At 49.0% G+C, this 27,745-nt stretch overlaps 2 protein-coding genes across 2 annotated transcripts; both read right to left on the bottom strand.

Moving 5' to 3' along the window:
* Positions 1–2,293: 2,293 nt before the first annotated feature.
* LOC311322383 (uncharacterized protein) lies at positions 2,294–24,636 on the bottom strand. Its single transcript, XM_084454449.1, has 11 exons — positions 24,575–24,636; positions 23,303–24,087; positions 21,666–22,389; positions 20,208–21,566; positions 15,788–15,868; positions 14,780–14,925; positions 14,287–14,454; positions 9,566–9,668; positions 7,898–8,137; positions 4,727–4,849; positions 2,294–3,649 (listed from the first exon to the last, which is right to left on the bottom strand). Exons 2-11 carry the CDS (start codon positions 24,082–24,084, stop codon positions 3,611–3,613), a joined length of 3,765 nt encoding a protein of 1,254 aa, XP_084310575.1. The 5' UTR covers positions 24,085–24,087; positions 24,575–24,636; the 3' UTR covers positions 2,294–3,610.
* A 668-nt stretch (positions 24,637–25,304) lies between these two features.
* Positions 25,305–27,280, bottom strand: ndufb6 (NADH:ubiquinone oxidoreductase subunit B). The gene is made up of 4 exons (XM_084454737.1): positions 27,012–27,280; positions 26,235–26,327; positions 25,867–25,911; positions 25,305–25,445 (listed from the first exon to the last, which is right to left on the bottom strand). Exons 1-4 carry the CDS (start codon positions 27,189–27,191, stop codon positions 25,380–25,382), a joined length of 384 nt encoding a protein of 127 aa, XP_084310863.1. The 5' UTR covers positions 27,192–27,280; the 3' UTR covers positions 25,305–25,379.
* Positions 27,281–27,745: the final 465 nt, after the last annotated feature.

Here is a 27,745-nt window from a genome sequence, read left to right on the forward strand (position 1 = left end):
GACTCAGATTATTTGTCGTTGTTATTAAGCTTTTAATTCATTTAGTCATATTCGTTTCGGAAGAATACATTTCTATTTATTCCATGAAGACCTATAGGCACTTTTGAAATCAAAATTTTTTACGGTTAATAAATAGCCTAATTTAGTTATTTAGGCCCAAGTAGGCTATTTTTTATTTCTATTGTAATTGTCTGAATATATCTAGGCCTACATGGCCTTTAACAATATGCTAAATCTAAAATAAAGATTTTTTATTTGTTATGACTTTCAGATAGATCTTCAATGTGCTTTATGTAGCCTAAAACATGAATAAATAAAAGCACAAAATATTAAGCGACGCATGAGAGGCCTCTGCTGAGTGAACTTTGAATACAACCGATTGCTGGCGTGGGTATACTGTGGGCTATAGGCTATATGCCTATATACTCAGTTATCACTTTATTATGTACATCCGCTCGTTGATGCAGACAGCGAGTCTTGTAGCTGCAACTCAATATTAGACATAGTGAAGAGGTGTAGGTCTAGTTGTTGTTCGACCAAACATTAGAATGGGCAAGATGAGGATCTAGGCGACTTTGACCGTGGCATGACTGCTGGTGCCAGACGTGGTGGCTCAGATCAGCTGCCCTCCTCGGATTTTCACGCACTAATCTCTAGAGATCACAGAGAATGTTGTGATAAACAGAAAGTTGAGATAAACCAAACAAATGGTGAGCGGCAGTTCTGCAGGCGAAAAACACCTTGTTAACGAGAGACGGGAGAGAGGGAGAATTGCGAGACTCCCTCAATCTAACGGAAAGTGCGCAAACGCTCAAATAACAGCTGAAGCTCACTTGGCTGAATCTTCAGGTTGTTCTGGTGGCAAAAGCGGGTCCTATCCTGTAGGCCTATGTGTAGCCTACCCAACGTTTGGGCGTACCGCCACTATCTTATCAGAATATAATATCTATCAGAATTAGTCTATATTTGCAAGTAAAAATAAATCATGCATAAAATGATTTTTGCATTTTAAAATTATAGCCTATTCCATACAAGTCTAAATACGATCATGTTGTGTACTTTGATACAAACGCCGGTTCTTACAAAAGTCATTCGCGCCTTATAAATTAGCCTAAATGCCTAATTGGAATGAATGTGATATTTTACAAACAGTCCTTTTTATAAGTCAGTGGTTTTGTCATCTTCACTGGGTTATTTTTTTAAGACTATAAAAAACTATGCTAAAAGTTAGGCTAATAATTAATACAAAGATAACGAAATGTTTAACTTGAATAGGCCTGGATTTGACTGTGAGCCTAGCTTGATAACCCACTTAATTTGACAACAATAATTGTAATATTAGGTTAATTATTAGCCTAGAACATTAGTCTAGACCTAGGCTATTTCTGGAAGACATTTTAAATGTTAGGGCAGATGGGCTATTTTTTGTGGAACGAATAGGCCTAGCCTATATAAATGCAATGAAACCCAGTAAACGATAGTTTTGACATGGTAAACCTAATAATTCAAGGTTTGTTTTTCAACCAAGTTAACCTTTCTATTTAAATCAAGTTCACCTTTCAATTTCCTCAATTACAAAAAAAATGTCAGGAGGCAACAGGTCTAGGCCTACTGAGCTACGGTAAGATAAAAAGTGGGCGTTTTCTAGAGATTCAAGTAACACACACTAGAAACCTAGTTCTATAGTTAGAAGTAAACTAATATTAACTGATAATTATTAACTCGCTAATAATAATTATTAACTGTGATGTCAATAGCTGAATTTCATTTTCTATTTAAGGCCGCACTAGAGCCACTGTGGCGACGCCATTTATTCTATTCAAATTCAAAACTGGGCGGCACTTGCGTTGTTGTTTGTAAACGTCAGAAGCGTAAACAAAACGATAAGAACAGACGCGTGCGACGCCCTGTACAGAGGCTCTTATCGCCACGCGCCAGACAGTAAAAACAGCCACAAATAACTCTGAACCCTGGAGCACAATGTCCAGGCGAGGAGAGGCTTTTCAGCAGAGCGCCTCCTGTCGAACTTAACATATTAATTATCTTGGCATCTGTAGAATTTGGTAGCACGATGAAGAAAGTTCCAGGAGTTTTTATAGGAATGCAAAACGTTACTGGCATGCTTCAGACGGCATTTGATGTGTGCTTGCCACGTGCGTGTAGGCCTACAGCACTATATAACCCTACAGTAGGCTACTACTGTCAATGTCAACATTACATCCTATAAGTCGATACAGAGACGAGTCATATTAATACAATGCAAAGCCATGATTTATTACATAATCTGTTCGCACACATTTCACAGTCTGACCGCAACAATGATAATAATGTCAAACTACCATAGAAGGAGACGTCTCAAGCAAGATGGGGTGAGATAAAAGTGGGTTATAGCATGCATGGCCTTCTGTTCTATCTAGTCCTCTTTTAAATGTAGCCTATAGGCCTATACTCTTCCTTTCATACAAGTAGAAGGCCAAATCATGCCTCAAAGTTTTAGTCTATGTGAATCTGCCTTGTCACTTTCCCAAAAGTAGCCGACCTTCAGCCAATCGCATCTATCGCTAAAAGCAAGCTTGCCTAATCCCTCCAATCTGGCACTCCTCTGCTCACGTTAACCCGACATGAGTCATTTCCATTTCCTGATTTTGCAAACGAATGCAGAACAACTGTCTAAAATACCTCCATAAATCTCCCCATTTACTGTACCTGCAAAGGAACATTGTGACATGTCTAAATACATGATTTACAAAACTACTAGGATGCAATATCCTCATGATGTTACCATTATGCAAGATTATAACCATTATGCAACACAAAGGAAAGACTAGGCCTATGTGTTTATGAAGCTGATGTCAGAGATATAAAAAAAAGAGGAAGCGTTTCATTTCACTTCTATAAAAGCACAGCCACTGCTCTATAAGCAGATTAAGTCAAAATGGTCAAACAACATAATACCAATATCTGACCAGTGAAACTGGGACCCATCCATGTTTGAAATATTTAGTGATGAGGCCCTGTACCTAACAACACAGAAAATGGGTCCTAAGTGGTATGAAGGCTACTGTCAAAGTTTTTTAGTTTTTTTTTTAAGTTTATGCTAACAGCTTTCAATTCCCAGGCACCTTCAGCTGGACTAAGACATGCAGCATTCAGTAAATTTGTGGGCAAAGGGCTAATATTGTTGTATGTAGGCTATAGGTGAGCAAGGTTCACATACAACAGCCAAGACTGTTTTAGAATAGAACGTTTGTTTTTCAAAGCTGCCTTCTCAGTTCTAAAACCGTAGTTCTAAAGTTTGTGACATGATGGATCTCCAGCACTGCAGTTTTGGAACAGTGAGACATTCTAGAACTACAAACATTCTACAGCAGTTGAAGGCTGTTGCATGTGTACCCGTCCTTACTGTAGGTGTATGAAATCCTGGCGTTGAGTTTAACATGCTTACAGTATCAGGCACTTTTGTTATTGTGATTCACCGATGACAAATCCTTGAACAGTGAGGGATGACTCCGATGTGTGTGTGTGCGCGCGCGCATGTTTGTGTGTGTCAGGGGTTGGTGGATGATGACTCGCTCTCTGTGGAACGGTAAAGTGGAGGGTGGTGCTGGGCTCAGTGTTTAGGCAGCATAACAGATGACTGTGCTGAACACTGCAAAACACAAGAACCACACAACACAGGAATTAATAATCACCCTTTTTTATAAAGGCACAGATTGATAAGACACTGTTGAAAGCATTCTAGCTGTATTCGATTTTCTTTCCCTGTTGCACAAGCACACGCTTTGAGGAAGGTCTGGCGGAGTTCAAAACTGCACACATATCCTTGTTGCTAGAGACTTCCGTTCATTCACATCTCTGGGTTTCCCAGCATGCAAGTTTTAGCGCTGTCGTGGTGGTGAACTAAAACATGGTTCTGTCCTCACGGAGTGCATTCAGAGCTGCTGGGAATGTGAGTCTCTGCTGGTGCAGGCCAGTCTTACTCAGCAGTGAGCTCACGCCAGCTGTGAGCAGCTCGGTAGAAATGTGCTTACTGATAAAGGCTCCATACAGCAACACCCCATAGAGAACTCTCTCAACACGGGTCTGTTCCACTCGCCCTGACTACAGCAGCACCATGAGCATGTGGACCAGAGGGAGGGGGGGGGGGGTCCACTCAGCCATAACTACAGCAGCACCATGTGCATGTGGACCAGAGGGAGGGGGGGGACGTGCCAGGGGAACAACCGACTCAGCAGTAAAGTCACTGGATTTGAGATGTTTGCAGACCTGATGAGAATTTAAAGATTCAAGCTTCTCTGTCTATTTTCTGATGTTTACCGTCATTTGAGAAATGTTTTGGAAGTGCTAAATTGCTTAGCCTTAATAAAAACAGAAAAATAAGATTTAATAGACGAACAAATAGGATTTTAATGATAAATACTTTCTAGGGCCTGTGTTCACAGAACGTTGATATACTGAGTTTTGCTAATTCACCGTAAAATTGATTAGCCTAAATAAAATAAAAAAATAAAAAAATAAATATGATTTTAAAATGATACATTTAACCTTCAGGGCCTTTATTGATGATACGTTTACATATCTGAGTTTACATATTTAAATAGCCTATTCATTGTTATATTCATTTAAATGAAAACAAAACTCTTACTTGTAAGATCTTTATTGATGATGCACCTTAAATATTGAAATATGATATAGTATTTGATTTAACTGAAAGCAAAACTCTTACTTTGAGGGCGTTGACCGTGGGGCTCCAGTCCATGTGGCAGATCTGAGGGATGGCAGTGAGCAGGAGGCTGCTGGCTTTGTTGGCGTTCTCCTTCATGGTCTTCAACACGTTATCTACACACACCTGGGAGCAGAGACGAGGGCGGGGGGTCACACGGAGGGGGGGAGAGAGAGAGAGGGGGGAGGTGGAGAGACGGGGGGGGGGGGAGAGCGAGAGGGGTGGAGAGAGACAGAGGGGGGGGGGGGACAGGGGAGAGAGAGGGTTACAGAGAAAGAGGAAGAGAGGGGGGAGATGGAGAGACAGAGGGGAGAGAGGGGGGGTGGAGAGACACGGGGAGGGGAGAGAGAGAAAAGAGACGGGGGAGAGAGAGAGGGTTACAGAGAAAGAGGGAGAGAGGGGGGAGATGGAGAGAGACAGAGGGGAGAGGGGGGGGTGGAGAGGGTTACAGAGAAAGAGGGAGAGAGGGGGGAGATGGAGAGAGACAGAGGAGAGGGGGGGGTGGAGAGACACGGGGGGGGGGTAGAGAGAAGAGAGACGGGGGAGAGAAAGAGGGTTACAGAGAAAGAGGGAGAGAGGGGGGAGGTGGAGAGAGACAGAGAGGGAGGGAGAGAGAGAGAAGGGGGAGGTGGAGAGAGACAGGGGGTTAGAGAGATACAGAGGGGCAGAGAGAGAGAGAGAGCGGGGAGGTGGAGAGACAGAGAGAAGGAGGGAGAGAGAGGGGGTGTGGAGAGAGACAGAAAGAGAGAGAGAGAAAGAGATTGGACATTTGTGTCACCGACTTCCTCTTTTAAACACACATCCCTATTTGTTCTTATCGGTTCGACAAAATATTCATTTACATGACGAGGAAAGAGCACACATGCAGCAGCAGCAGCGCCGAGGTGGGTTTTCGAGGCGCAGGGATCAGATTGTGGGTTTCGAGGCGCAGGGATCAGATAAGATCGTTGTGACAGCCGACCGTTTGAGACTCGAGGCCCCGACGCCACTTTTGACTTTCGGTTTAGAGCCGTCGCCAGCGGCCCACGCCTCAAGGCCGGCCTCCTGTGGTCCCAGCGCCTTTATCTGGCTCCGCCCACGCGCCTACCCGCTTGAGCCCTACAGCTGTCCACCCATCCGCTTGCTTCCGGCCACAGACAGCCTTCTGACAACAGAGCACCTACAGGGTCTCTCTCACTTTGACCTCCCTCTCTCTTCTCTCTCTCTCACACACGCACGTCCACAGCAGCGTCTGTAACTGACCAGTGGCATTAGCTTGATCTTAGAGCCACGGCTAAGCTAAGCCAACACTAACGTTTTGGACTTTGCACTGCATATACTGTTAAGATCCAACTTAGCATCTCTCTCTCTCTCCCTCTCCCTCTCCCTCTCTCTCCCTCTCTCTCCCTCTCTCTCCTAACGCTAATGTTTCGGACTTTCACCGCGCACACAAACAGCAGAGTACCTCGAGCTATCAGGCTTAATGCTAATGTTTTGGAGTTTCCCCATCAGAGAGCAGCTCTGACTCAGACCTCCTCTGGCACCCCTCACACCGGAGGCTGGCAGGCCAGGAGGGAGGGAGGGAGGGAGGGAGGGAGGGAGAGGGCGGAAGGAGGGAGGGGTGGTGGGTAGCGAGGGGGAGAGATTTCCGAGGACACAGAGCGGAGGCGAGGCGGGGGAGGGCAGGATGTGGTGAGGGGTGAACTGAGGGCGGCGCGCAGGTCAGCTGCGAGGACGAGCGATGGGAGTTTTCAGAGGGAGGGAGTGTGTGTGTGTGTGCGTGTGCGCACGCATGTGTGTGTGTGTGTGTGTGTGTACGCGCACGCGTGTGTGTAGATTGCTATTCTTGCACTTTGCCTTCCGCAATAGATAATGCTCTTAGTCACTTGTTTTAGAAAGAAGATGCACTTGTGAGTTCTGGCAAGAACTAGTGCACTGACTTAACGTCAGTTAAATGCATTAAATGCAATTATTGTAAGCTGCTTTGGAGAAAGGCGACAACTAAATGACTAATGTAAAAGTTATGTATGTGGACATAAATAAATTGTTAAATGTGTGTATGTGCGTGCATGTAATGTATGTGTGTGGGTGCGAGCGTGCATGTGCATGCCTGTGTGTGTGCGTCTGCCTGTGTGTGTTTTGTGTGTGTGTGTGTGTGTGTGTGTGTGTGGGTGGGTGTGTGTGCCGGACGACAGGAAGCCGAGCCTCCTCCGGTCAAACATCAATATATCAACCGGCTTCCTTGGCAGCTCAGACCGGCACACGAGTTACTCGGAAGCCATCGGGGGCGGCCTGCTTATTGTGTGTGTGTGTGTGTGTGTTAGAGAGAGAGAGAGAGAGAGAGAGAGAGAGAGAGAGAGTGTGTGTGTGAGAGAAGCAGAAGAGAAGGACTGAGGCTCAGTGACCAGCAGGGCGTAGCGGGAGAGCTCTCTCGTGTTGAGAAGTTGTTCGTCTACTATCTGTCTGCTCGTTGAGGTTCTCTTCCCCTGGTCCCTTTGAGACGTCAAAACGCCGGCCGGTCGGTTCCTCTGACCCCCCCCCCCCCCCCCGGCGGTGCGACCCTCACACCGGTCCTCCAGACGCTGGTGGGGTGACCGCCCAGCCAATCAGGGGACGGCTGGGTAGACTGAGGTGGAGTGACTGCCCAGCCAATCAGGGGACGGCTGGGAGGAGGTAGGGTGATCGCTGTACGGGAACAAGCCTGACGCTCTTCACCGGGCGCTGTTTGCTTTTAACATCAATCAACCCAAACCCGCATAGAAACACACACACACCATCCTTACACACACACACACACGATCCTCCCTCCCTCCCTCCCACACTCACACTCACACACACCATACTCCCACTCACACACACCATACTCCCACTCCCACTCACACACACCATCCTTACACACACACACGATCCTCCCTCCCTCCCTCCCACACTCACACACCATACTCCCACTCACACACACCATACTCCCACGCACACACACCATACTCCCATGCACACACACCATCCTCCCTCCCTCCCTCCCTCCCTCCCATACTCCCACGCACACACACCATCCTCCCGCCCACCCACACACACACACACACACACACCATCAACCCCCCCCCCCCACACACACACACACGTACACCATCCTCCCACACACATACAGTACACACACACACTACCCACCCCCACACACACACGCCATCAACTCACCGCCTCCTCGTGCTCCTTCCAGCAGTCGTAGTCGGTCGCCATGGCGATGCTGGCGTAACACAGCCCCGCCTCCTTGGCGAGGACCACCTCGGGGACGCTGGTCATGTTGATGACGTCGGCGCCCCACTGGCGGAACATCAGGCTCTCGGCCCGGGAGGAGAATCGGGGGCCCTCGATGGTCAGGACCGTGCCCCGGGCGTGGCACTTTATACCCAGGCTACGAGCCACCTCCACCAGCACCTGGACAGAGAGGAGGGAGGGAGGGGAGTTAGACTACCAGCCACCTCCACCAGCACCTGGACAGAGAGGAGGGAGGGAGGGGAGTTAGACTACCAGCCACCTCCACCAGCACCTGGACAGAGAGGAGGGAGGGAGGGGGGTTAGTCTACCAGCCACCTCCACCAGCACACAGGGGGTAGTTAGGTGTATGTAGGGGGTAATTAGGGGGTAGTTGGGTGTATGTAGGGGGTAGTTAGGTGTAGGTAGGGGGTAATTAGGGGGTAGTTAGGTGTAGGTAGGGGGTAATTAGGGGGTAGTTAGGTGTAGGTAGGGGGTAATTAGGGGGTAGTTTGGTGCATGTAGGGGGTAATTAGGGGGTAGTTAGGTGTAGGTAGGGGGTAATTAGGGGGTAGTTAGGTGTAGGTAGGGGGTAATTAGAGGGTAGTTAGGTGTAGGTAGGGGGTAATTAGGGGGTAGTTAGGTGTAGGTAGGGGGTAATTAGAGGGTAGTTAGGTGTATGTAGGGGGTAATTTGGTGCATGTAGGGGGTAATTAGAGGGTAGTTAGGTGTAGGTAGGGGGTAGTTAGGTGTAGGTAGGGGGTAATTAGGGGGTAGTTAGGTGTAGGTAGGGGGTAATTAGGGGGTAGTTAGGTGTAGGTAGGGGGTAACTAGGGGGTAGTTAGGTGTAGGTAGGGGGTAATTAGGGGGTAGTTAGGTGTAGGTAGGGGGTAATTAGGGGGTAGTTAGGTGTAGGTAGGGGGTAATTAGGAGGTAGTTAGGTGTAGGTAGGGGGTAGTTAGGTGTAGGTAGGGGGTAATTAGAGGGTAGTTAGGTGTAGGTAGGGGGTAATTAGGGGGTAGTTAGGTGTAGGTAGGGGGTAATTAGGGGGTAGTTAGGTGTAGGTAGGGGGTAATTAGGAGGTAGTTAGGTGTAGGTAGGGGGTAATTAGGGGGTAGTTAGGTGTAGGTAGGGGGTAGTTAGGTGTAGGTAGGGGGTAACTAGGGGGTAGTTAGGTGTAGGTAGGGGGTAGTTAGGTGTAGGTAGGGGGTAACTAGGGGGTAGTTAGGTGTAGGTAGGGGGTAATTAGGGGGTAGTTGGGTGTATGTAGGGGGTAATTAGGGGGTAGTTAGGTGTAGGTAGGGGGTAATTAGAGGGTAGTTAGGTGTAGGTAGGGGGTAATTAAGGGGTAGTAAGGTGTAGGAAGGGGTAACTAGGGGGTAGTTAGGTGTAGGTAGGGGGTAACTAGGGGGTAGTTAGGTGTAGGTAGGGGGTAGTTAGGTGTAGGTAGGGGGTAATAAGGGGGTAGTTAGGTGTAGGTAGGGGGTAATTAGGGGGTAGTTAGGTGTAGGTAGGGGTAATTAGGGGGTAGTTAGGTGTAGGTAGGGGGTAGTTAGGTGTAGGTAGGGGGTAATAAGGGGGTAGTTAGGTGTAGGTAGGGGGCCTGCTGACCTCTCTGGTTCTGTTGCAGAAGGGCTCGGCCATGGGGATGTGGCTGACCCCCGCGGGGCTCCCTGGCTGTCCGTCGTACAGCGTCTGGGCCCTCCGCGTGGTCCTGGGGGGGGGTTAACACAAACACAACCTTTATTCGCCCAAAAAACTCTTCTACTTCATTTCACGCACAGCTTTTGTAAATCGGCGCTCCTGCGGGCCGGCCCCTCCCATCACCGGGACCTGGGCGCCAGAGACCACGGCCGTCCGGTGGGCGACGGGTCTGGTTGCCAAACGTGGTACTGGTGACTCCCGCCACGAGGACCCGAGGACCCGACGCCTCTCTGCGTTCCACGGCGCTGAGGCAGAGACCGGAGGCCCGACCGCATGCCAGAAGACTCCGCCCCCCAGCCCGCCCGCCCCCACGCTTCCCCGTCAGTCTCTACTGAGCATGCTCGGGAGTAGCGGCGATCAGAGCAGGAATGTGAAAGACATTTTAAAAAAAGAGAACAGAGAGAAGCACTGATTCCGGAGGTGCCTAGCAACGCAGCGACTCCTCCTCTCTGTAGTACAGCGTTCCAAACCCCCCCGACCCCCCGCCGAGCGAGAGGGCCGACTAGCAGCGAGGTGGTCTGGTGGCTGGTCTCAAAAACTGGGTCAGAGAGGAAGTCCAGGACCAGACTCTCCGTCCGGAAAAGAGAGCACGGCTCCAAGCCGGACACGGACACACACACACACACACACACACACACACACACGCTGCATCTGTGTTCAACACACACATGCTGCATCTGTGTTCAATGCGTTCCCCCGACTGGCTGGACACTCTGGAGCTGAGCCAGCTTGGAGGGAGAACACACAAGTGCGCTTCGGTGCGCAGACGTTTCTTGGACAGGACAGTTGACGGCTTACAGTTACTCTTATTATTTCCTCACTGCTGTGTAATAAATCAGTTTCTCTCCCTCTCTCTCTCTCCCTCCCTCTCCCTCCCTCCCTCCCTAAGCTAACGCTAATGTTTCGGACTTTCACCGCCCACACAAACAGCAGGGTACCTCGAGCTATCAGGCTTAATGCTAATGAAGACAGTTCCTCTCTATCTGTATCTATCTACACACCTCTGACTCAATGTGGACACAGCATACAAACAGACACCGGCGTGCTTATTGGGACTGGAGCGGCAATAAAACATGAATAACCAGCAACGCATGCGGCGTAACCGTTAGCCTAGCGCATGACCGCGGGGCGTGGCTGCGGGTGTTGACATATTTTTCTTAACGCGACACGTCGTCAGAAATATGCAGTCACATGCCGAGGGACAAGAACCAACAAGTCTGGACATGCCGCCTCCGCCGGGCGGGCCCTGCCCGTACCCGCGCCGGCAGCTGAGCCGGTCGACGTTAGCGACGTGGTGTTGCGCAACAGCAGGGCGGGGAAGAGTGGCGCACGGCGCGGACGGTGTCGCGCTATCGTGAGGCTCGTCTCCCCCGAGCAGAAAACTCCTCACCAAAACACACACACACACACCACGACTCGAACCTCTGACTCACGCTCAAACTCTCATGCCCACATCACGGAGAAGGGAAGCCATGGGATGAGCAGTTGGGGCAGGAACGTTTGGTGGGGAGAGAGCCAAGCACAAGGCCTTGGCTCAACACAGATGCAGTGTTGAGCTGCGGAGCTTGTGGAAAGCTTGGAACGCAGTCTGGATCGTTCTAGAATGCGACCAAAACACATTCTCAGTTTGCCCCGATTGCATAGGTAGAATTCCGATAAACAATCGTGAATGCACCTCATGGACAATAGGATTGTGTTGGCTGCAGGGATCATCACTTTCTAAACCAGGAGAGCATAATGGTGTGTGTGTGTGTGTGTGTGTGTGTGTGATCTTCAGATTCCAGAGTAGTTCATTATGTGCCGCACAGACAGAACTGTGGTCAGAGTTTAGCTCAAACTATTTTCTCACAGGGGCTGAAACGTTTCCGCTGGTTGAATCAGGAAGACGGTCATGAAGAGCCGGTGGCTTAACGGCCATTTTGTCCGACTACACCGACACTACTAACGCTACACCCAATACTTCCTTCTTTTTTTTTTTCTTTTTCCATTTTTGAGATGCCTAATGAGAGAGCGAATGGCAGTCTGACTAGAGACGCGTGAGAATGAGATGACTTAGAAACTCGAGGTGTGTGAACTAACCCTCCGGGTAGTGTGAACTAACCCTCCTCAAGGGTGTGTGAATTATCGTAAACGGTAAATGTCCTGCACTTATATATAGCGCTTTCATCCAAAGCGCTTTTACAATGGCCTCTCATTCACCCATTCACACACCAACGGTGAGCAACTTGGGGGGTTCAGTGTCTTTGTCCGAGGGACACTTCGACATGTGGACAGGAGCCGGGATTCGAACCGCCGACCCTGCGGTCATCGGACGACCCCGCTCTACCTCCCCTCTCTGACTGCGACCGCGCCGTTCCCCGTCGCACACTGACTCAGCGGAAGGTCCCACGCAAACACGGTGTAAAAATACACCGGCGAGCCCCGGGGGAGGACAGGTGGAGGGAATGCGGCGTGTGAGTCATGCCGGCGGAAGAAGGGCCTATGGTGTCAAATGAATGGTGCATTTTTGACATTTCCACCTCACAGGATCCCAGGATGAGAGGGGGGGGGGGGGGGGGGGGTCTTGGCGTGGGATCAGACTAGCCCAGCATGAAAGATTTGAACGTGGCGGCGTACAAAAAAAGACTTGAGGACAAGTTATGATAATTAAGTGTACTAATAATTTAGTGTATTATGATAATACACTAAATCCATGATTAAATAGTATACTACCATGCAAAATCCTAATACAGATTTGTGCATATTCATGCAAACAATGGCGCTCGGATTTCCTTTAGGCTAACGCACATCGTCACAAACCCGACCCATCCTCTCATACGTTCCTCCAGCTAGCTGACCTGTGGAGGGACTTCCCCTAACAATTTGTATCAGTTGACTGATGTGACCTTCAGTGATCAGGCTAGTGCCAGAAACAGCCCACACAGAAACAGCCCACACCCACACACACACACACTTCACCGTCTGACTCACTCGCTACTCTCATATTCATGCCCAAACTCCTCAAGTTGCTGTTTGTTTAGCTTCTCCTCACCTGATTCGTATCTCAGATTATCAGTTGAACGTCAAGCATCCAGATCCCTGGTAGCCCTGTGATGTCACAACACTTTGCCAAAGAGACAGATGAGGTGGTTTCAGTAGACCATTAAAAGACTGCCTGCACTCACACGCCTGGCGACTGAAAAACAATTTCACTATATTAATTTCATTGTATTTATAAAGCACTTTTCATTCCCCGTTCATCTGTGTGGTCTAGTCTGCAATCCACACACGTCGAGTACCAGGAATGTGACCAGGTCTGATAAAGAATAAAGGTTGTGGCTGAAAGGAAAGACGAGAGAGAGATACTGTGGCAGAGAGACGGGGAGAGACCGCAGCTGGGGCAGGTATGCCGGGCATCGTGAATCGGGCCGAGAAGGCAGCGCGTCCTTTTACAAGGACACAGGTGCTCCGCGAACCACGTGACACCCAAGTTCACAGCTATCTGGAATGTTCTTATCGAGACACACCAATTAAGATAAGGTGAGCTTGGGCAGGATCCCCGTGCAAAGATACGGTTATCATGGCTGCTTCTTAATCTGTAAAAAAGCACACTTCTGGGTTGACTGTCCCCTGGCTTTAGAAAGCACAATGGCGACTTCTGTCCAGGGCAGGGTGTTGGTCTGGCCACAGTGATGGCATTGTCACCGTTAGGCATGAACGACTGTCATCGTGACCTAGAGTGACAGCCGGAGACAAATTTATTGTCCTCATCAGTTAATGCGTCTTTGTCTGCTGCCCCACAGACCGTAGGTAGGAGATGGCGCATTCCTGAGAGACTCTAGGAGGTATCTCCGTTGTTGTGACTGAGCGAGGTGAGGTATCTCCGGAATGGACTGGTAAAAAGCGTTGACTCTTTTTCAAATAACGATGAGCGTTTTCCATGAACATGAGTGCGTCAGATGGGAGGGGTTTGTTCATCGGGGACTATTATTTCATTGGTTGTATATTTGAAGTCAACTGACAACCAAAACATTCAAATAGTACTTGTGTGTTTAGACTTACCATATAATATGGTATATGGAATATGTTTACCACCTAATGTTTTGGGGAATATAAAGGCTGCTAATTGCTCAACTGTTGTCCAACAAGTTTAACTTCACCAGAGCTGAACCTGACGAGCAGTTTGAGTTCAACCAAGTTGAATTGAATTTAGCTGAGTTGACCTGAAGGGAAAAACTAAAGCAACCCGAACCAAATTAGTGTGAGGAGAGGTCAAGGTCGAGGTCAAGGTCGATATCATACTGTGGACTGGACTCACTGGTTTATGATGATCCTATGTTAGTCCTAAAGCCTGCGGTATACTTGCTTTTAACTAAGCGTTCACGTCCACCGTGCGTTTCCAGCGTTGGTTTGGGGCGTCGGCTGCGGTTGACTGCGCAGGTACGCAGGAGTTAACGCGCCGCAAAATACGCCTGTCGCTACGCGGACATGTTGCTACACAGCAGGGAGGTCTCGGTATTTCCCCACCGACTAATAAATCCACAACACCGGTGTTACCGCCGTCTAGCCTACAATAAGACTACTTTCATCTTTACCGTTTGACCTTTGAACCCGTCTATGAACTGGTCTATGATGACTCTGGGCCTCACCGGTCTATGAACTGGTCTATGATGACGATGTCCCCTGGTTGGATCTCCTCGCGGAGGGAGCCACAGGCGGTGGTGACCAGCAGGTGGGTGCAGCCCTCCTCCTTCAGCGCCCAGATGTTGGCCTGGTAGTTCACGTTGCCGGGCATGATGGTGTGCTGCCTCCCGTGCCTGCGTGGAACGAGAGTCAGGGCAGGGTCAAAGTGGGATCCTCGGGACGAACCTTCAACTAAAACTTAACCGACGATGACCCATCCTATCCACATCTTAACCAGGTTCCTTATATTATTATTACCTTTCCCATACCGCTAACCGGTAGTTCACATCAGTGAGTAAGCATCACCTTCATGTCCGAGGCTAGTTATAAATCAAGAGGTTGGCAGTAAATCTGACAAGGAAATGCGTGACTAGTGTAGCCACTAGGTGGTGCTACAGAGTAACCAATTGTCAATCCCCGATACTGTAACACACTTCTTCTTCCAGTTTCATACTGTACCTTGCAAGGAGCACACACTCCACAGTCTTGATCTTGCCGACCATGAGGGCATCCGATGGCTTCCCGTAGGGTGTGTCAACGTAACGTTCCGTCCTTCCTTCCAAGATGTCTGGGTTGTCGAGACCAGACCCTCCGATAATCCCAATCTGGAGAGGAATGAGAGATTAAGTAATTCTTATTTGTCCCAAATCCGTCCAGGAACTCTGTCTACTTGTGGTCTATGTGCACATCTGTGAGCGAATAAGCTCTGTGCACCAGCTCCACTACTTCCTGAAAGTCACTTGGCTTCTTTATTTCCTGTCCAATATGATTGGATCAAGTGATTAATCAGGTGTGCGCTGGGTCTGCCGCACACCTGATTCATCACTTAATCCAATCCTATAGGACAGGAAATAAAGAAGCCAAGTGACTTTCAGGAAGTAGTGGAGCTGATGCACAGAGCCTATTGGCGTTAAGATAACGTTACCTCCGATTTGTGCTGTGTTTGCATTTCCTGCATATTCTTAACCCGTCAGATCTGCACATGAGTTTAGACGTGATGTTGAACTAGATCACAACATAGTTCTCTACCACGTTTAAACTCTTGTGGAAATCTAGCCAACTGCAAACCACGAATGTGGCTCTAATAAATGTATAATAAATGTATAATAAATGTCTTCATTCCACCAATGCTGATCACTCTCTGTCACGTGTCTAGCATGCTCTCCTAGCTGGCTGGCTCACTATAGGACGCAGGCTAGCCAGCTAACTTAGCCACTGATAGTTGGTGCAAATAGCAATGATCTAGATAAGGCATTAGGAAACCACGGCACCACGTTTAAGGAAGGGTCTAAACAGATGTGATGAATGTAACGTGGTCTAACCAGCTGGCTAGCCAGACCCTAGCTAGTGATACATAGATAGCCTGCTAGCTGTTCCACTGCTAAGCAATGTTCAGGAAAGGTTTTTCCATCTAATTCTGGTCACGAGAGAAAACATTTCGGATGGATAAACGTTGCAATAAGTTACCTTTATTTGCATATTGGCTGCCATCTCCAGGTTTTCCATTCCTGTTGTGCGTGACCTGCCTGCGCGTGCGTGAGTTGAGCACTTCCGGCCAGGTGGGCGTGATGACGTCACTGCTCGTGCACTTCTCAAAACACTTCTGTACCAACAACACTGTAGTTAAAAGTCTTTATTATGATAGTTTATTATTCATTCATTACATTAAACACATATTTACAAAACACTTATATACCAACAACACTGTAGTTTAAAGCCTTTATTATGATAGTTTATTATTCATTCATTACATTAAACACATATTTACAAAACACTTATATACCAACAACACTGTAGTTTAAAGCCTTTATTATGATAGTTTATTATTCATTCATTACATTAAACACATATTTACACATCAAAATATTGTCAAGAGAGTTTTCAAACAAAGTGTAGGCCTATTTCATTTAATGATAGCCATCTACTACGTAGTACAGTACGTAGTACAGTAATGATAATCCAGTCACGTCATATCCTCATTCCTTGGTCTATTTGAGGTAGTGATTAAACTTCATAATATTTGTGATCATGTGATAATGATCATTTTATTTAATAGAAGGGGCAGATGACTACTCCAGCGGAAATACTATAAGTGCCTCATGACCCTGATTTGATGAGGTCACCCCATATTATGGACTCAGGAGGAATCGTGAAATTGCGTTCATTCTCTTGGGGCTGTCAGTTGTCCAGTGATGGAATAACGCTGGGGGAGACAGACAGAAACCACATCAATATCATCCGAGTAGGTGGATCACAAAGCTGTTGATCTTGACCTCGACCATCGTTGACCTCTTCAGGACCGTCAACTTCAACATCATCAACACTTGATTCTGCTGGGGTCATGACAGTCTTCCTCTTGGTTGCTTGGTACAATGGCGACACCTGGTGGCCCCAGGCGGTACTGAACCCGTCTTCGTGCCAGGCTAGTGCTTCTGCATGGGGTGGTTCTGTCCATCTATGATCTTCCCCTACATCCATGTCTTCACACTACTCACATCCACTTTCAGTTTCAGAGTCGGGGACATCCAAGGGGTACGTGGTGGCTTTTCTAATGTCTCGGCTGACGTAGAGCCCATTTTCCAAGCATGCCATATTCCAACATGTTTGTATGTTAGAGTGTAGTGGTGAGTAAAGAAGTGGGTATAGGCCTAGTGTCTCAGATCCAAATACAGCTTCCTGAAGAGATCTGATAGCTCTGTCTAGGACAGTGTGTAGGCTACTTGAATTGATTACCGTCTGAATAAAGCAGTGTGATAGCCGAGGGGATAAAAGATTTAGAGTAAGACCAACCTTCACTCTAAATCTTTTATCCCCTCGGCTATCAGATTTCTTCAGATGGTAATCACTTCAAGTAGCCTTGACCGAACTATCAGAGATCTCTTTAACTTTTTTACTTAAATGTTCCCGACAACGACATTGTTGTCTGTTTTACTGGACTGTGTATATCATGGAATAATAATAGTATTATTATTGTTATTGTATGTTGTTGTTCCAATGTTTTTGTTACTTGAGCAAGCTACAAATGAATTGCCCCATGTGGGATCAATAAAGTTGTCTGAATCTGAATGCCATGCTCAGAGGGCTTAAAGCCACTTCTCTGGATCACGACTGCAGATGTTTTGGTTGCTCCATGGCACATCACAGATCACATGCCTGTGCTCACAGGGATCACTCCGCTCTTCAGGAAGCTGTATTTGGATCTGACACTAGGCCTATACCCACTTCTTTAGTCACCACTACACTCTAACATACAGTATAAACACAAAACCATTACAGCAAGGTAGCCTACTGTAGTTATTGTTACGATTACGAGAGGGGGTCCAGCTACCAAACAACCTTTGATACTAACATGTTTTTTTTTTCTGTTTACTTTCATCACTTCCATGACTTTGATTCTGCGGGGGTTGTAGACCTGCTCTTCCTCAGCGTCCTGGGTTCACCACTTACCACCAGAGAATCCACATCCTCCTCTTCCTCAGCGTCCTGGGTTCACCACTTACCACCATAGAATCTACATCCCGCTCTTCCTCAGCGTCCTGGGTTCACCACTTACCACCATAGAATCTACATCCTCCTCTTCCTCAGCGTCCTGGGTTCACCACTTACCACCATAGAATCTACATCCTCCTCTTCCTCAGCGTCCTGGTTCACCACTTACCACCATAGAATCTACAGTCCTCCTCTTCCTCAGCGTCCTGGGTTCACCACTTACCACCATAGAATCACATCCTGCTCTTCCTCAGCGTCCTGGGTTCACCACTTACCACCATAGAATCTACATCCTCCTCTTCCTCAGCGTCCTGGGTTCACCACTTACCACCATAGAATCTACATCCTCCTCTTCCTCAGCGTCCTGGGTTAACCACTTACCACCATAGAATCTACATCCCGTCACCACTGATAAGTGAGGTGGAATCCAGGGTTGAGGACATAATTGAGTCGACTAAAATAGTTTTTCCCCCATATATTACCGGTCTTGATTTGTCTTGGTTTTTTGTACCATTTACTAGGAACTGGTTTTATATTTTCTTATTATGTAAAGCACTGTGCTTGAACATGTGCTATATAAATAAATGTGACTTTCACTCAATTTAAGATGCAAAATCACAAATATTCCCCAAATATTCCAACCGTTTCTAACCAGTATTATGCTGCCTAACTTGCCAACATTCAAATTGTTTTTTTGCTATTTAAATTCTGAGTTGACGGGACCCCAATTCATTTTCCTACGGTACATCTACAGCATGTCAGACTCAAACACTCCTTCCAGAACAATACTGGCTTTCAGTTCATAACCTTTTATTATCTTTTACAGCTCAACAAGCAGTGTCTCACAGCAGGCCCAGTCCCATACTCCCAGAGATGAGTCATACATGGAGTATACCATATATACATGTCGTATACTAGATATACTATACAAATGCATGTAGTATACTATATATACTTCAAAAATACATGCAGTATACTTAACAGTACATATTGTAAAAGTACATTTTACTTAGTACTTTTTTTTTTTTTTACTGTATTCAGGGCCAATTCTATGTTGATGATGTTGGGTTTGCAGTCAGAAATTAATTCAATGCAATCTTATTTAAGGGCGACATCCAACCTTCCACCCCCCTGCCTAGAGACGGCTCTGACTGCATCCCTCCCTAGAACAAGACCTCATCCAACCTTCCACCCCCCTGCCTGGAGACGGCTCTGACTGCATCACCCCCTAGAACAAGACCTCATCCAACCTTCCACCCCCCCTGCCTAGAGACGGCTCTGACTGCATCCCTCCCTAGAACAAGACCTCATCCAACCTTACACCCCCCTGCCTAGAGACGGCTCTGACTGCATCCCTCCCTAGAACAAGACCTCATCCAACCTTACACCCCCCTGCCTAGAGACGGCTCTGACTGCATCCCTCCCTAGAACAAGACCTCATCCAACCTTCCACCCCCCCTGCCTAGAGACGGCTCTGACTGCATCCCTCCCTAGAACAAGACCTCATCCCACCTTCCACCCCCCCTGCCTAGAGACGGCTCTGACTGCATCCCTCCCTAGAACAAGACCTCATCCAACCTTCCACCCCCCCTGCCTAGAGACGGCTCTGACTGCATCCCTCCCTAGAACAAGACCTCATCCAACCTTCCACCCCCCCTGCCTAGAGACGGCTCTGACTGCATCCCTCCCTAGAACAAGACCTCATCCAACCTTACACCCCCCCCTGCCTAGAGACGGCTCTGACTGCATCCCTCCCTAGAACAAGACCTCATCCCACCTTCCACCCCCCCTGCCTAGAGACGGCTCTGACTGCATCCCTCCCTAGAACAAGACCTCATCCCACCTTCCACCCCCCCTGCCTAGAGACGGCTCTGACTGCATCCCTCCCTAGAACGAGACCTCATCCCAGACTGGGTGAGCAGCAGCACGTAGAGAGAGTTTGGTCTGGTGGAGATGGGAGGACCTGCGGTGGCTTCATGCTCCATCAAATCCCTGAGAGATTAAGGCTTAGAAACCATTTCAAGTTGTTGGACAATTCAAAATACTGCTTGTTGTTTCTGATTTAAAAAAAAGGAGACCGGTGTGTGTGTGTTGACACACAGGGAAGCCTTTATAAGGAGCTGTGTCGTGAAATTAAGACATATTCAAAATTATTTTCTATTTTTGCCCTATTCAGCAAAGTGGCACTTCCACGATTAGAGAGCATGGTTTGGCAGAGCGATGTAAGTAAATAATAGTTAATCATACAAACTAAAACATGTCGTCCCTAAAACTTCAAAAATATGTAGGTACACAGATGGAGCCTACTCTTGCTTAAATCGTCGATAATCCATCAGAAGAAAGACTAGCGCTGAAGAGATAGATGGTTTTGTCTGTCAGTCAAAGAGCTGGTATTCACCTCATCCTTCGAAGTAGGACTGGGCTGTGCTTCGTTCTTACTATGTGGGACATTATTAAAATGTTCTAGAGAGTTCTCATCAGAGCTCCTAGCAGCACTGGTGGATTCCGTCTTCAGGCCCGTGGCGCCGTCGTCTGAAGCCACAGGTGGAATCTGCTTTTCCCAGGTTTGCAACATGGACTCCAGTAGGCTGGAATCGGCAGGGTTTCCTGTCACAGTGGTTCTGATGGATGGGGCGTCGCTGGTTCCGTTAGCGTCGTTAGCATGGTGGTCGCTGTCACTGTCTATGGTGATGACGGTGGGAGAGTGCTTCCCCTCCCTCTCCGTGCTGCGCTGCCTCTTGCTCTTCTTCTTGTGTTTCTTCTTCTTCCTGTGGTGCCTCTTGGCGTGGCCCTCCGCCGGAGGACTTCCCTCGTAGACGATCTCCACGCTGAGGCTCCTGCTCCTCTTCTGGGACTTCTCCTTCCACCTCTTCCCCTTCTTCTCTCTGCTCTTCTTCCGGTCCCTGGGGGCGGAGGGGGGGGGAGAGGCGGCGGTGCCCCCCTCCGGGCGGGAGGACGACTTGGATGGCCGCGGCCCTGCCTCCTTGACGGGGAGCTCCTCCAGGTGCCTGGTTTTGTACTTCCTCTTACCCCCGGGCTTCTCGTGACGCGACTTCCTGCCGGAGGGCGGCGAGGCGGCGGAGTCGGAGCGGCTCTCGCTCCCGGAGCGCCGGCGGTCCCGGCGACGGGGCTCCCTGCTCCGGGAACGCGATTTCGAGTCCCGGCGAGAGCCGGAGTAGCAGGACCTCCTTTCGGGGTGGACCGTACCCCCCCGTCCGTACCCCTCTCTGCCGTAGGGGAGCTGGCAGTAGGGGGCGCCGTCACCGCGCCCCGTACGCCCGCTGGACTCGTCGGCCCTCTTCTCCCGGCCGTCGCACGCGGAGCGAGAGCTCCGTTCCCTGCTGCGGGATCGGGAGTGACGGCGTCCCCTGGACAGGGTGCTGTCGCTGGTCACGGAGAAGGCGGGGCTTCTCGTCGACCGGCCGCGGCGTTCCGGGCTCCTCGACGACGACCGCCGCCGCGTCCTCCTCCTCCTCTGCTCTCGACTCCTCGACCGGGCCGGCTCCCCCCCCACCCTGGGTCGGTCCAGGCTGCGCCACCTCCTGCGCCGGCCGCCCTCGCCGCCGTGCCGTTTATCCCCGCCGTCCGACTTGACCACCGACCCGCGTCCGCTCCTCGGGGGCGAAGGGCGGGTGTGGCGGTTCCCCCCGTGCCCTGACACGCCCCCCGCCTCCCGTTCCGCTCCCTCGTGGGCCCGTCCGGGGGGCGGTTCCCAGGCCGCCGGCGCCGGCGGGCTGAGGCTGGAGAAGCGGATGTGCTGGGGCAGGCGGGGCGCTTCCTGTTTGCTCCTCCCCTCCTCCTCCTCCTCCTCCCCTGCCTGGATGGACTCCTCCTCCTCCTCCTCCTCCTCCCCTGCCTGGACGGACTCCTCCGAGTCCGAGGACAGCTGCACCAGCTCCGGGGTCCTGTCGACCATGGGCTTCACGAACGCCACGATCACGCAGTCGTTGTCCTCGTCGGACGTGGCGCAGAAACCCACGCCGCCGCAGCCGCCGCCCTTGTCGGCTTTCGCCAGGGAGGAGTCCGTTTTGATCCGGAGGAGGCTCTTCCTTTGTTTCGGAGCGCCTTCACACTCCCCCAAAACACCCCCGCCTCCCCCCAAACCGCCACCTCCTCCTCCTCCACACGCCCCCGCCGCGTCCTCCTCCAGGCTGCTGTCCGTCTCCGAGTCTCTGACCGACAGCAGCAGGGCCCTCCTGGCCTCCGAGGAGGAGGTGGAGTACGAGGGTCCGGGGGTCTCGTCGTCCCAGGCCGCCTGGCTCAGAGCGCCGCTGGACGCGGAGTCCGCCGCGGGGTCGAGCCCCACCGAGTCCCCTCCCCTCTCCGCCCCCGCCTCCTCCCCCTCCTCCTCCTCGTCTTCCGAGATGGCGATGACGGAGTCGCCGTCGTCGTCGCTGCTGCCGCCACCGTCGTCGGAGAAGGAGGAGAGGGCGGGGAGGTCGTAGATGGCGTGCCGGTCGTAGGCCTCCATGTTGAACGGCGCCCGGGCAAAGCTGATGAACTCGTGCAGGAAGTGCTCGGTGCGGGCCTGGAGGAAGGGGCGGAGCTCCTCCTGGATGGCGCCGTCCTCCATGTCGTACCTGCGTGACGGCGCGAGAAGGGGGAGGGATTAGCTCACATCATCGACTGATGTCTTCCTTCATCACAGCCATTTGGAACATTGATTCCTGTGTTCATTACTATTTGCAAATAGATTTCAAGATTATGTTGTTGTTATGTCCTTCATACAAGTGTATAAGGAAGTAAAATGCTTGGGTTCTGGGTTCTCCTCGCATCAACAACAGAATCATAATTTACAAGAGGATGATAATTTTAAAAAGAACAGTGCAATGAAATCGGACACGGACAGCGCTATATACAATACAATAAAAGTGAAAGTATGGTGTCTTTAAAGTGTTATACACAAACGTGCGTTGTGTATAAACAATCCAAATGACATCCAATACTTGGTGTGCACTTGACTGAATGAAGTAAGGAAATCCTCTTAGGTAATTGATCTCTGTAATTGACCCAGCCTGGTCTGATTGACCTGAGCCACAGAAGAGTCCGGTAGTGTGGTAGAGTCATCTAAACTACTTTCTTTGAAGAGTAGGAGGAGCAAGACATGAAGAATATACATAACAAACAAAACAAGTGAATGTCTGCGCTGGTGATTATTTAGGGGCATCGCAAAACTATGAAACTGAGTCTTAACTTTGTATAATGCATGTGTAAAGAATGAGCCCTGCTTCAAATTAAACTTTACCACAACATCATGTAAAACAAGCTGCTGGTAGTCCCGTTGTATACAGTTGTTTATTGTATAGTTGTTTATTGTATAGAGTTATTGATCATTATAGAGTTGTTGCACGTACCACAAGAATATATCACAATAACCAACCTGTTTTAAAAGTTATACAGTTTTGTTTTCTCTGTTTCCAATGGGTCCATCCCTGCCCCCCCCCCCCCCCCCCACCTCCCGCCTGCGCCCCCCTCCCCCCGTGTCCCCTGTACCTGGTGATGCGGGACATGATGATGTGCTGCACGATGTTGACCAGCGAGCCGTGGGCTCCGTAGAGGACCACCAGCTCCCTCTTCAGCCAGGGCACCAGGCGGTGCAGGCAGGCCGGGTTCCTCTGGTAGAACTGGGCCGTCGTGTCCCGGCACCGGCCCCCGTCGCGCACGCCCTTCACCCTGAGCCCGCGGCGGTACAGCGCCCTGCGGAAGCGCACCATCTCCTCCCCCGGGGCGTCCCGGCCCTCCGACTGCTCCCACGACGCCACGCGCGCCACGATCCGCCGGAGGCCGCGTTCCGCGCGGGGAAGGGCGCCGCCGGCCGACGCCAGGCCCTCGAACATCACCCCGTTGTCCGGGGGAGGCGAGGTCCGCCCGCTCCCGCGCCTCCGCTGGGTCTCCCGGCGCGCCTCCCGGTGAGCCCCCGTTAACGTCGTCCGGTACCGGAAGCGCTCCCCGCCGAACGTGCCGAAGGACCCGTTGTCGGTGGGCCGCAGGTCATACTTCTTGAAGTCCGTCTCGGACTTGATGGTGTGGTAGATGGCTCTGAACGGCTGCTTGCACAGGGGGCACTCCGCCTTGTTCTTGGACCACTCGTGGATGCAGCGGAAGCAGAACTTGTGGAGGCAGCGGTCCAGGTAGGAGATGTTGTTGAAGAGGTCCAGGCAGATGGGGCACTTGGAGTCCGGCGACGCCTCGGACGACAGCACCTCCGACAGCTTGCCCGCCACCGCCTGCCCGCTCCTCTGCTGTCGCCGTAGCGAGGGCTTGGCTGTCGCCATGATCTTGGGGGAGAGAAGAGGGTCAAAGTTCAATCTCTGACCCTGAATTGTGTGAGGTGATAGGGGTTACCTGTGGGGCCAGGTTTCAATATATATCTACTACACACCCTTGGCTAAATATATAGGCCTATTAATAAATTCAACACCATTAAGATAATACGCACAGGCTGCCATCACGAATATATAACACAGAACTTTCCTAACCTAGTCTTAGTTAACAGGGATCAGCCATTTTGGCTGCATGGAAATGGCCATAGATGGTGAGTCTGACTGTTGTGCAACGTTAGGCTATATTTACACAAGACCGTTTCTCTAACCAAATGGATATAGTCTTAGTATTTGTATCAAGCTGACAGCGCTAAATAAATACATTGCTTACTTACATACGTTGTTTTTGCTAGCTGACAATTAGCTGTTAGCAAGCTAGTTAGCTAAGCTAGCTTAGCCATGACAGCCTAGCAGGAAGAGAGAGATCTGGGGGAAAAGTTACCTCGGGAGTTCCTCTACGAATCCTTGAGATGTCGGCGTCAAATAGATCCTCATTCAAAAGATAATTTCATACTTCATCACTGCCAACTCAAAAACAGCGAGTCGTTTTCTGTAACGCATTTTATTGCTGGTCGACGGTTCATGTAACCTAAACACTTTGGAAGCGGTGGATTGTGGTATTTCGGAGGGTCAAAATGTTTTGTTTCCGTTTTCACAGGAAGTGAATTGTTTAGTCTTCTCTACACACTTGATATCGCCCCCTGCTGACTGGAGATACAAATACAGTGTCACACAAGGTGAAACCAAAAATGCAATGGTTTAGTAGTATCTTTCCTGTTGCTATTACTAATACATCCATATAGCTGTGTGGAAGTTACCTACCTCTGAGGAATGCTCAGGATGGGTGGGTCGTCCAATGACCGCAGGGTCAGCGGTTCAAATCCCAGCTCCTCCTGTCCACATGTCGAAGTGTCCTTAACCAAGACACTGAACCCCAAATTGCTTCCAATGAGCAGGCTAACAGTTGTTCACTTAAAAAGGAGAAGTAACCGTACCCACGGCATGAAAGTTCCCGAATGATTGCTCTGGTCTATTGGTATGTGAATGACAGGCCATTGAAAAGCGCTTTGAATAAAAGTGCAGTCCATTTACCATGCTTGTAAACAATTAGAAACACATTGCATTCAACTACAATTTCTAACCAAAGAGATCATTTGGCTTGATGTATTTGTAAATAGTTTAATGACATATACACAGTTTTTACAACAGGGACAAAAAGACATGAAATAATGATTTTTGTTCAGTCTTCAGTGGTGTCCGTGAGTCTCTGGGAGATCTGGGACTACTTCTCCCGTCTCCAAGATGGTGTCGCCCTGAGGAAGAGAGAGGAAGATAAATACAGAGACTGGCTAATTGACAAATCAATCCCAAGACTCGTTTGTTTACTCACAAAATGTGTCATTTCCCCTTTCTAAGTTATCACTGATCGAACACGATTGGGCTGTTTAAAGAAAGCTTCCGACTCTGTAGCTTTCACCTATCAGTTCATGTTAGATCGATGATTATTACTTCCAAAAGTGGAGGACACATTCATTCTAAACAATAGTCTGACAGGGACGAATGCTCTTCCGCCTGGTCTTACATGTGAAATCTACATTAAAGGCAATGTTGCCTGAGGCAACGCAGCCGCACACTGCCCGCAACTCTAGGAACAGAAAGGAATTTATTTACCCACAGACAATATTGCTAAGAAGAAACTTGACACTTGTGGAATAAGTCAGATGTTGTACTCACAGGGAAAAGTCTGGGTTTCAGCTCCACAATTCCATAGGGTTTTTTCTGTTAACAAATAAACACAATGTCACATACAGGTCTACATACATTTGACTTCCCTGTCTAGGTTAGAGAGCTCTGTTCACATTCATACATGGTGGCGCTGCTTGAATATTCATCTGTGCATCTTTCCTCCCACGCCTCCTTGAAGAAATCTCTGATCGAACACCATGAGACCAGTGCTCCTCAGCATAACTGGCACCAATCCAGTCATGCCAGATCAGTGATTTCTCCAAGGGAAGGATGTATTTTTAAGCATCCACATGCATTACTGCATTGCATGAAGAGACAGTAATCATGTCGGGTTTGTATTCCCTGATTCAACTTACAGCAATGTGGTATTTCACGTAGTAGTGCACGATCCACATAGGGACCAGGACCCGTGTGAGGGCGAACACTCCTCCTCTGTACGCTTTGTAAGTCTGGGAAGAAGGGAGCAATATCGAGGACATGTCAGAATTGAACAACAACAATTACAGATAAGCTTTACATCATGGCTAATGTAGTTGAGTGAATTATTTACATACTTCTGTGTTTAATAAAAGTACAACAGTATGAAGTATCCAACAAGAGATTCAATATCTTCATGTCTACTTGTTAACTGAACTTGGCTTGGCTGCGTGCAGTGTTAAAGGTACCCAATGTAGTTTTTGACCACTAGTCTGCGCTCTAGAGCAAATCTGAGAAGGTGGTCCCCGAAAATCGCGTACTACGTCATTGCGTCAATACATGGGAGCACATAATAGTGACGTTTCACACATCTTTGTTGTTTTCAAAACATTAGCTAAATATAATTTTGCAAAGAAATTAAAAGGTAGGAACGACATTCAAGTGATTCAGCATGTTTATTAGACTACATGGAACCAGATAATCGAGGAATTTAAAAAATAAACAAATAACGGATTGTTTTGATTCACGTTTCGTTGGGTACCTTTTAATCTGGAGTGACAGTAAACAAACTAGCTAACGTAGCTAGCTTAGCTAGCTAGCACGCTAACAGTTGATAGCTGTAACACCACGCACACAAGCACATAAACGCATAGCTAGGCTAGCTAGCAGCAAGGTTATCTACCAGACGGTGGAGAAAGCATCATCTCGTAACTCACGTAGAGCCTCCACAGACTCTTGGGCTCCAGGAAGCCCGTCCAGAACCTGGCGAGGGGCCCGGGGGCTCTGGGCTGGAGGACGGGCTCCCTGGGGCTCAGCTCCTGGTCCTTCAGCCACTGTCTCCTCAGCCTCGTCAGCTGCTCGATGCGGAGCTTCTCGTCGGCCGAGTAACCCGTCATGGCGACCGCTATAAAGGTTATTAGTGTGATAAAAAGGGTTGATTCTCAACCTAGCTGGCTTGTTGCTGCAATGACACCATGGAGGACACCGCTTCTCGGCGGAAACTCACGAAGAAGAATGTAGCAGTCAACGAGTGACCGATAGTTCCCTGATAGTGTTCGAGCGACACCTGCTGGACAGCGGTAGTATCAGCATTATGATCTCATTTATCCTGCTTTTTAGATCAAGATTAAAAGAATCAATCAATTTGACATTTCCTACAACCACAGCCCAAATGTAATTAATCATACTTAGATGTAGAGTAGATGTGAAAGGGAAAGCATTTGTACGTGATAAATCCTTCTAAACAGCATAGGTATGCTTTAGTGGTGGCACGCAAGTGAAAGCTTCAATATGAATCAAATCAACATCATATGAGCCCTTGAACACTTCAATATGAATCAAACCAGCATCATTAAAACATAGATTCTAAGCGGTAGGCCTAAGCTATAGGCTACTGCAGCCAACTATAAATATAAATGTAATATAAATAATATAAATATTATATAAACAG

This window comes from Borostomias antarcticus, assembly GCF_949987555.1.
Source record: "Borostomias antarcticus genome assembly, chromosome: 20".
Classification (NCBI taxonomy): domain Eukaryota; kingdom Metazoa; phylum Chordata; class Actinopteri; order Stomiiformes; family Stomiidae; genus Borostomias; species Borostomias antarcticus.

Coding starts and splice junctions, on each gene's coding strand:
- LOC311322383 (XM_084454449.1), bottom strand. CDS start 24,084: ATGGCGACAGCCAAGCCCTCGCTACGGCGACAGCAGAGGAGCGGGCAG. Junction 21,567..21,665: donor ACTCGGAGGAGTCCGTCCAG/GCAGGGGAGGAG, acceptor CGCCTGCCCCAG/CACATCCGCTTCTCCAGCCT. Junction 9,669..14,286: donor ATAGACCAGTTCATAGACCG/GTGAGGCCCAGA, acceptor ACCCCCCCCCAG/GACCACGCGGAGGGCCCAGA.
- ndufb6 (XM_084454737.1), bottom strand. CDS start 27,191: ATGACGGGTTACTCGGCCGACGAGAAGCTCCGCATCGAGCAGCTGACG. Junction 26,328..27,011: donor AGAGTCTGTGGAGGCTCTAC/GTGAGTTACGAG, acceptor CCTTCTTCCCAG/ACTTACAAAGCGTACAGAGG. Junction 25,912..26,234: donor ACGTGAAATACCACATTGCT/GTAAGTTGAATC, acceptor ATTTGTTAACAG/AAAAAACCCTATGGAATTGT.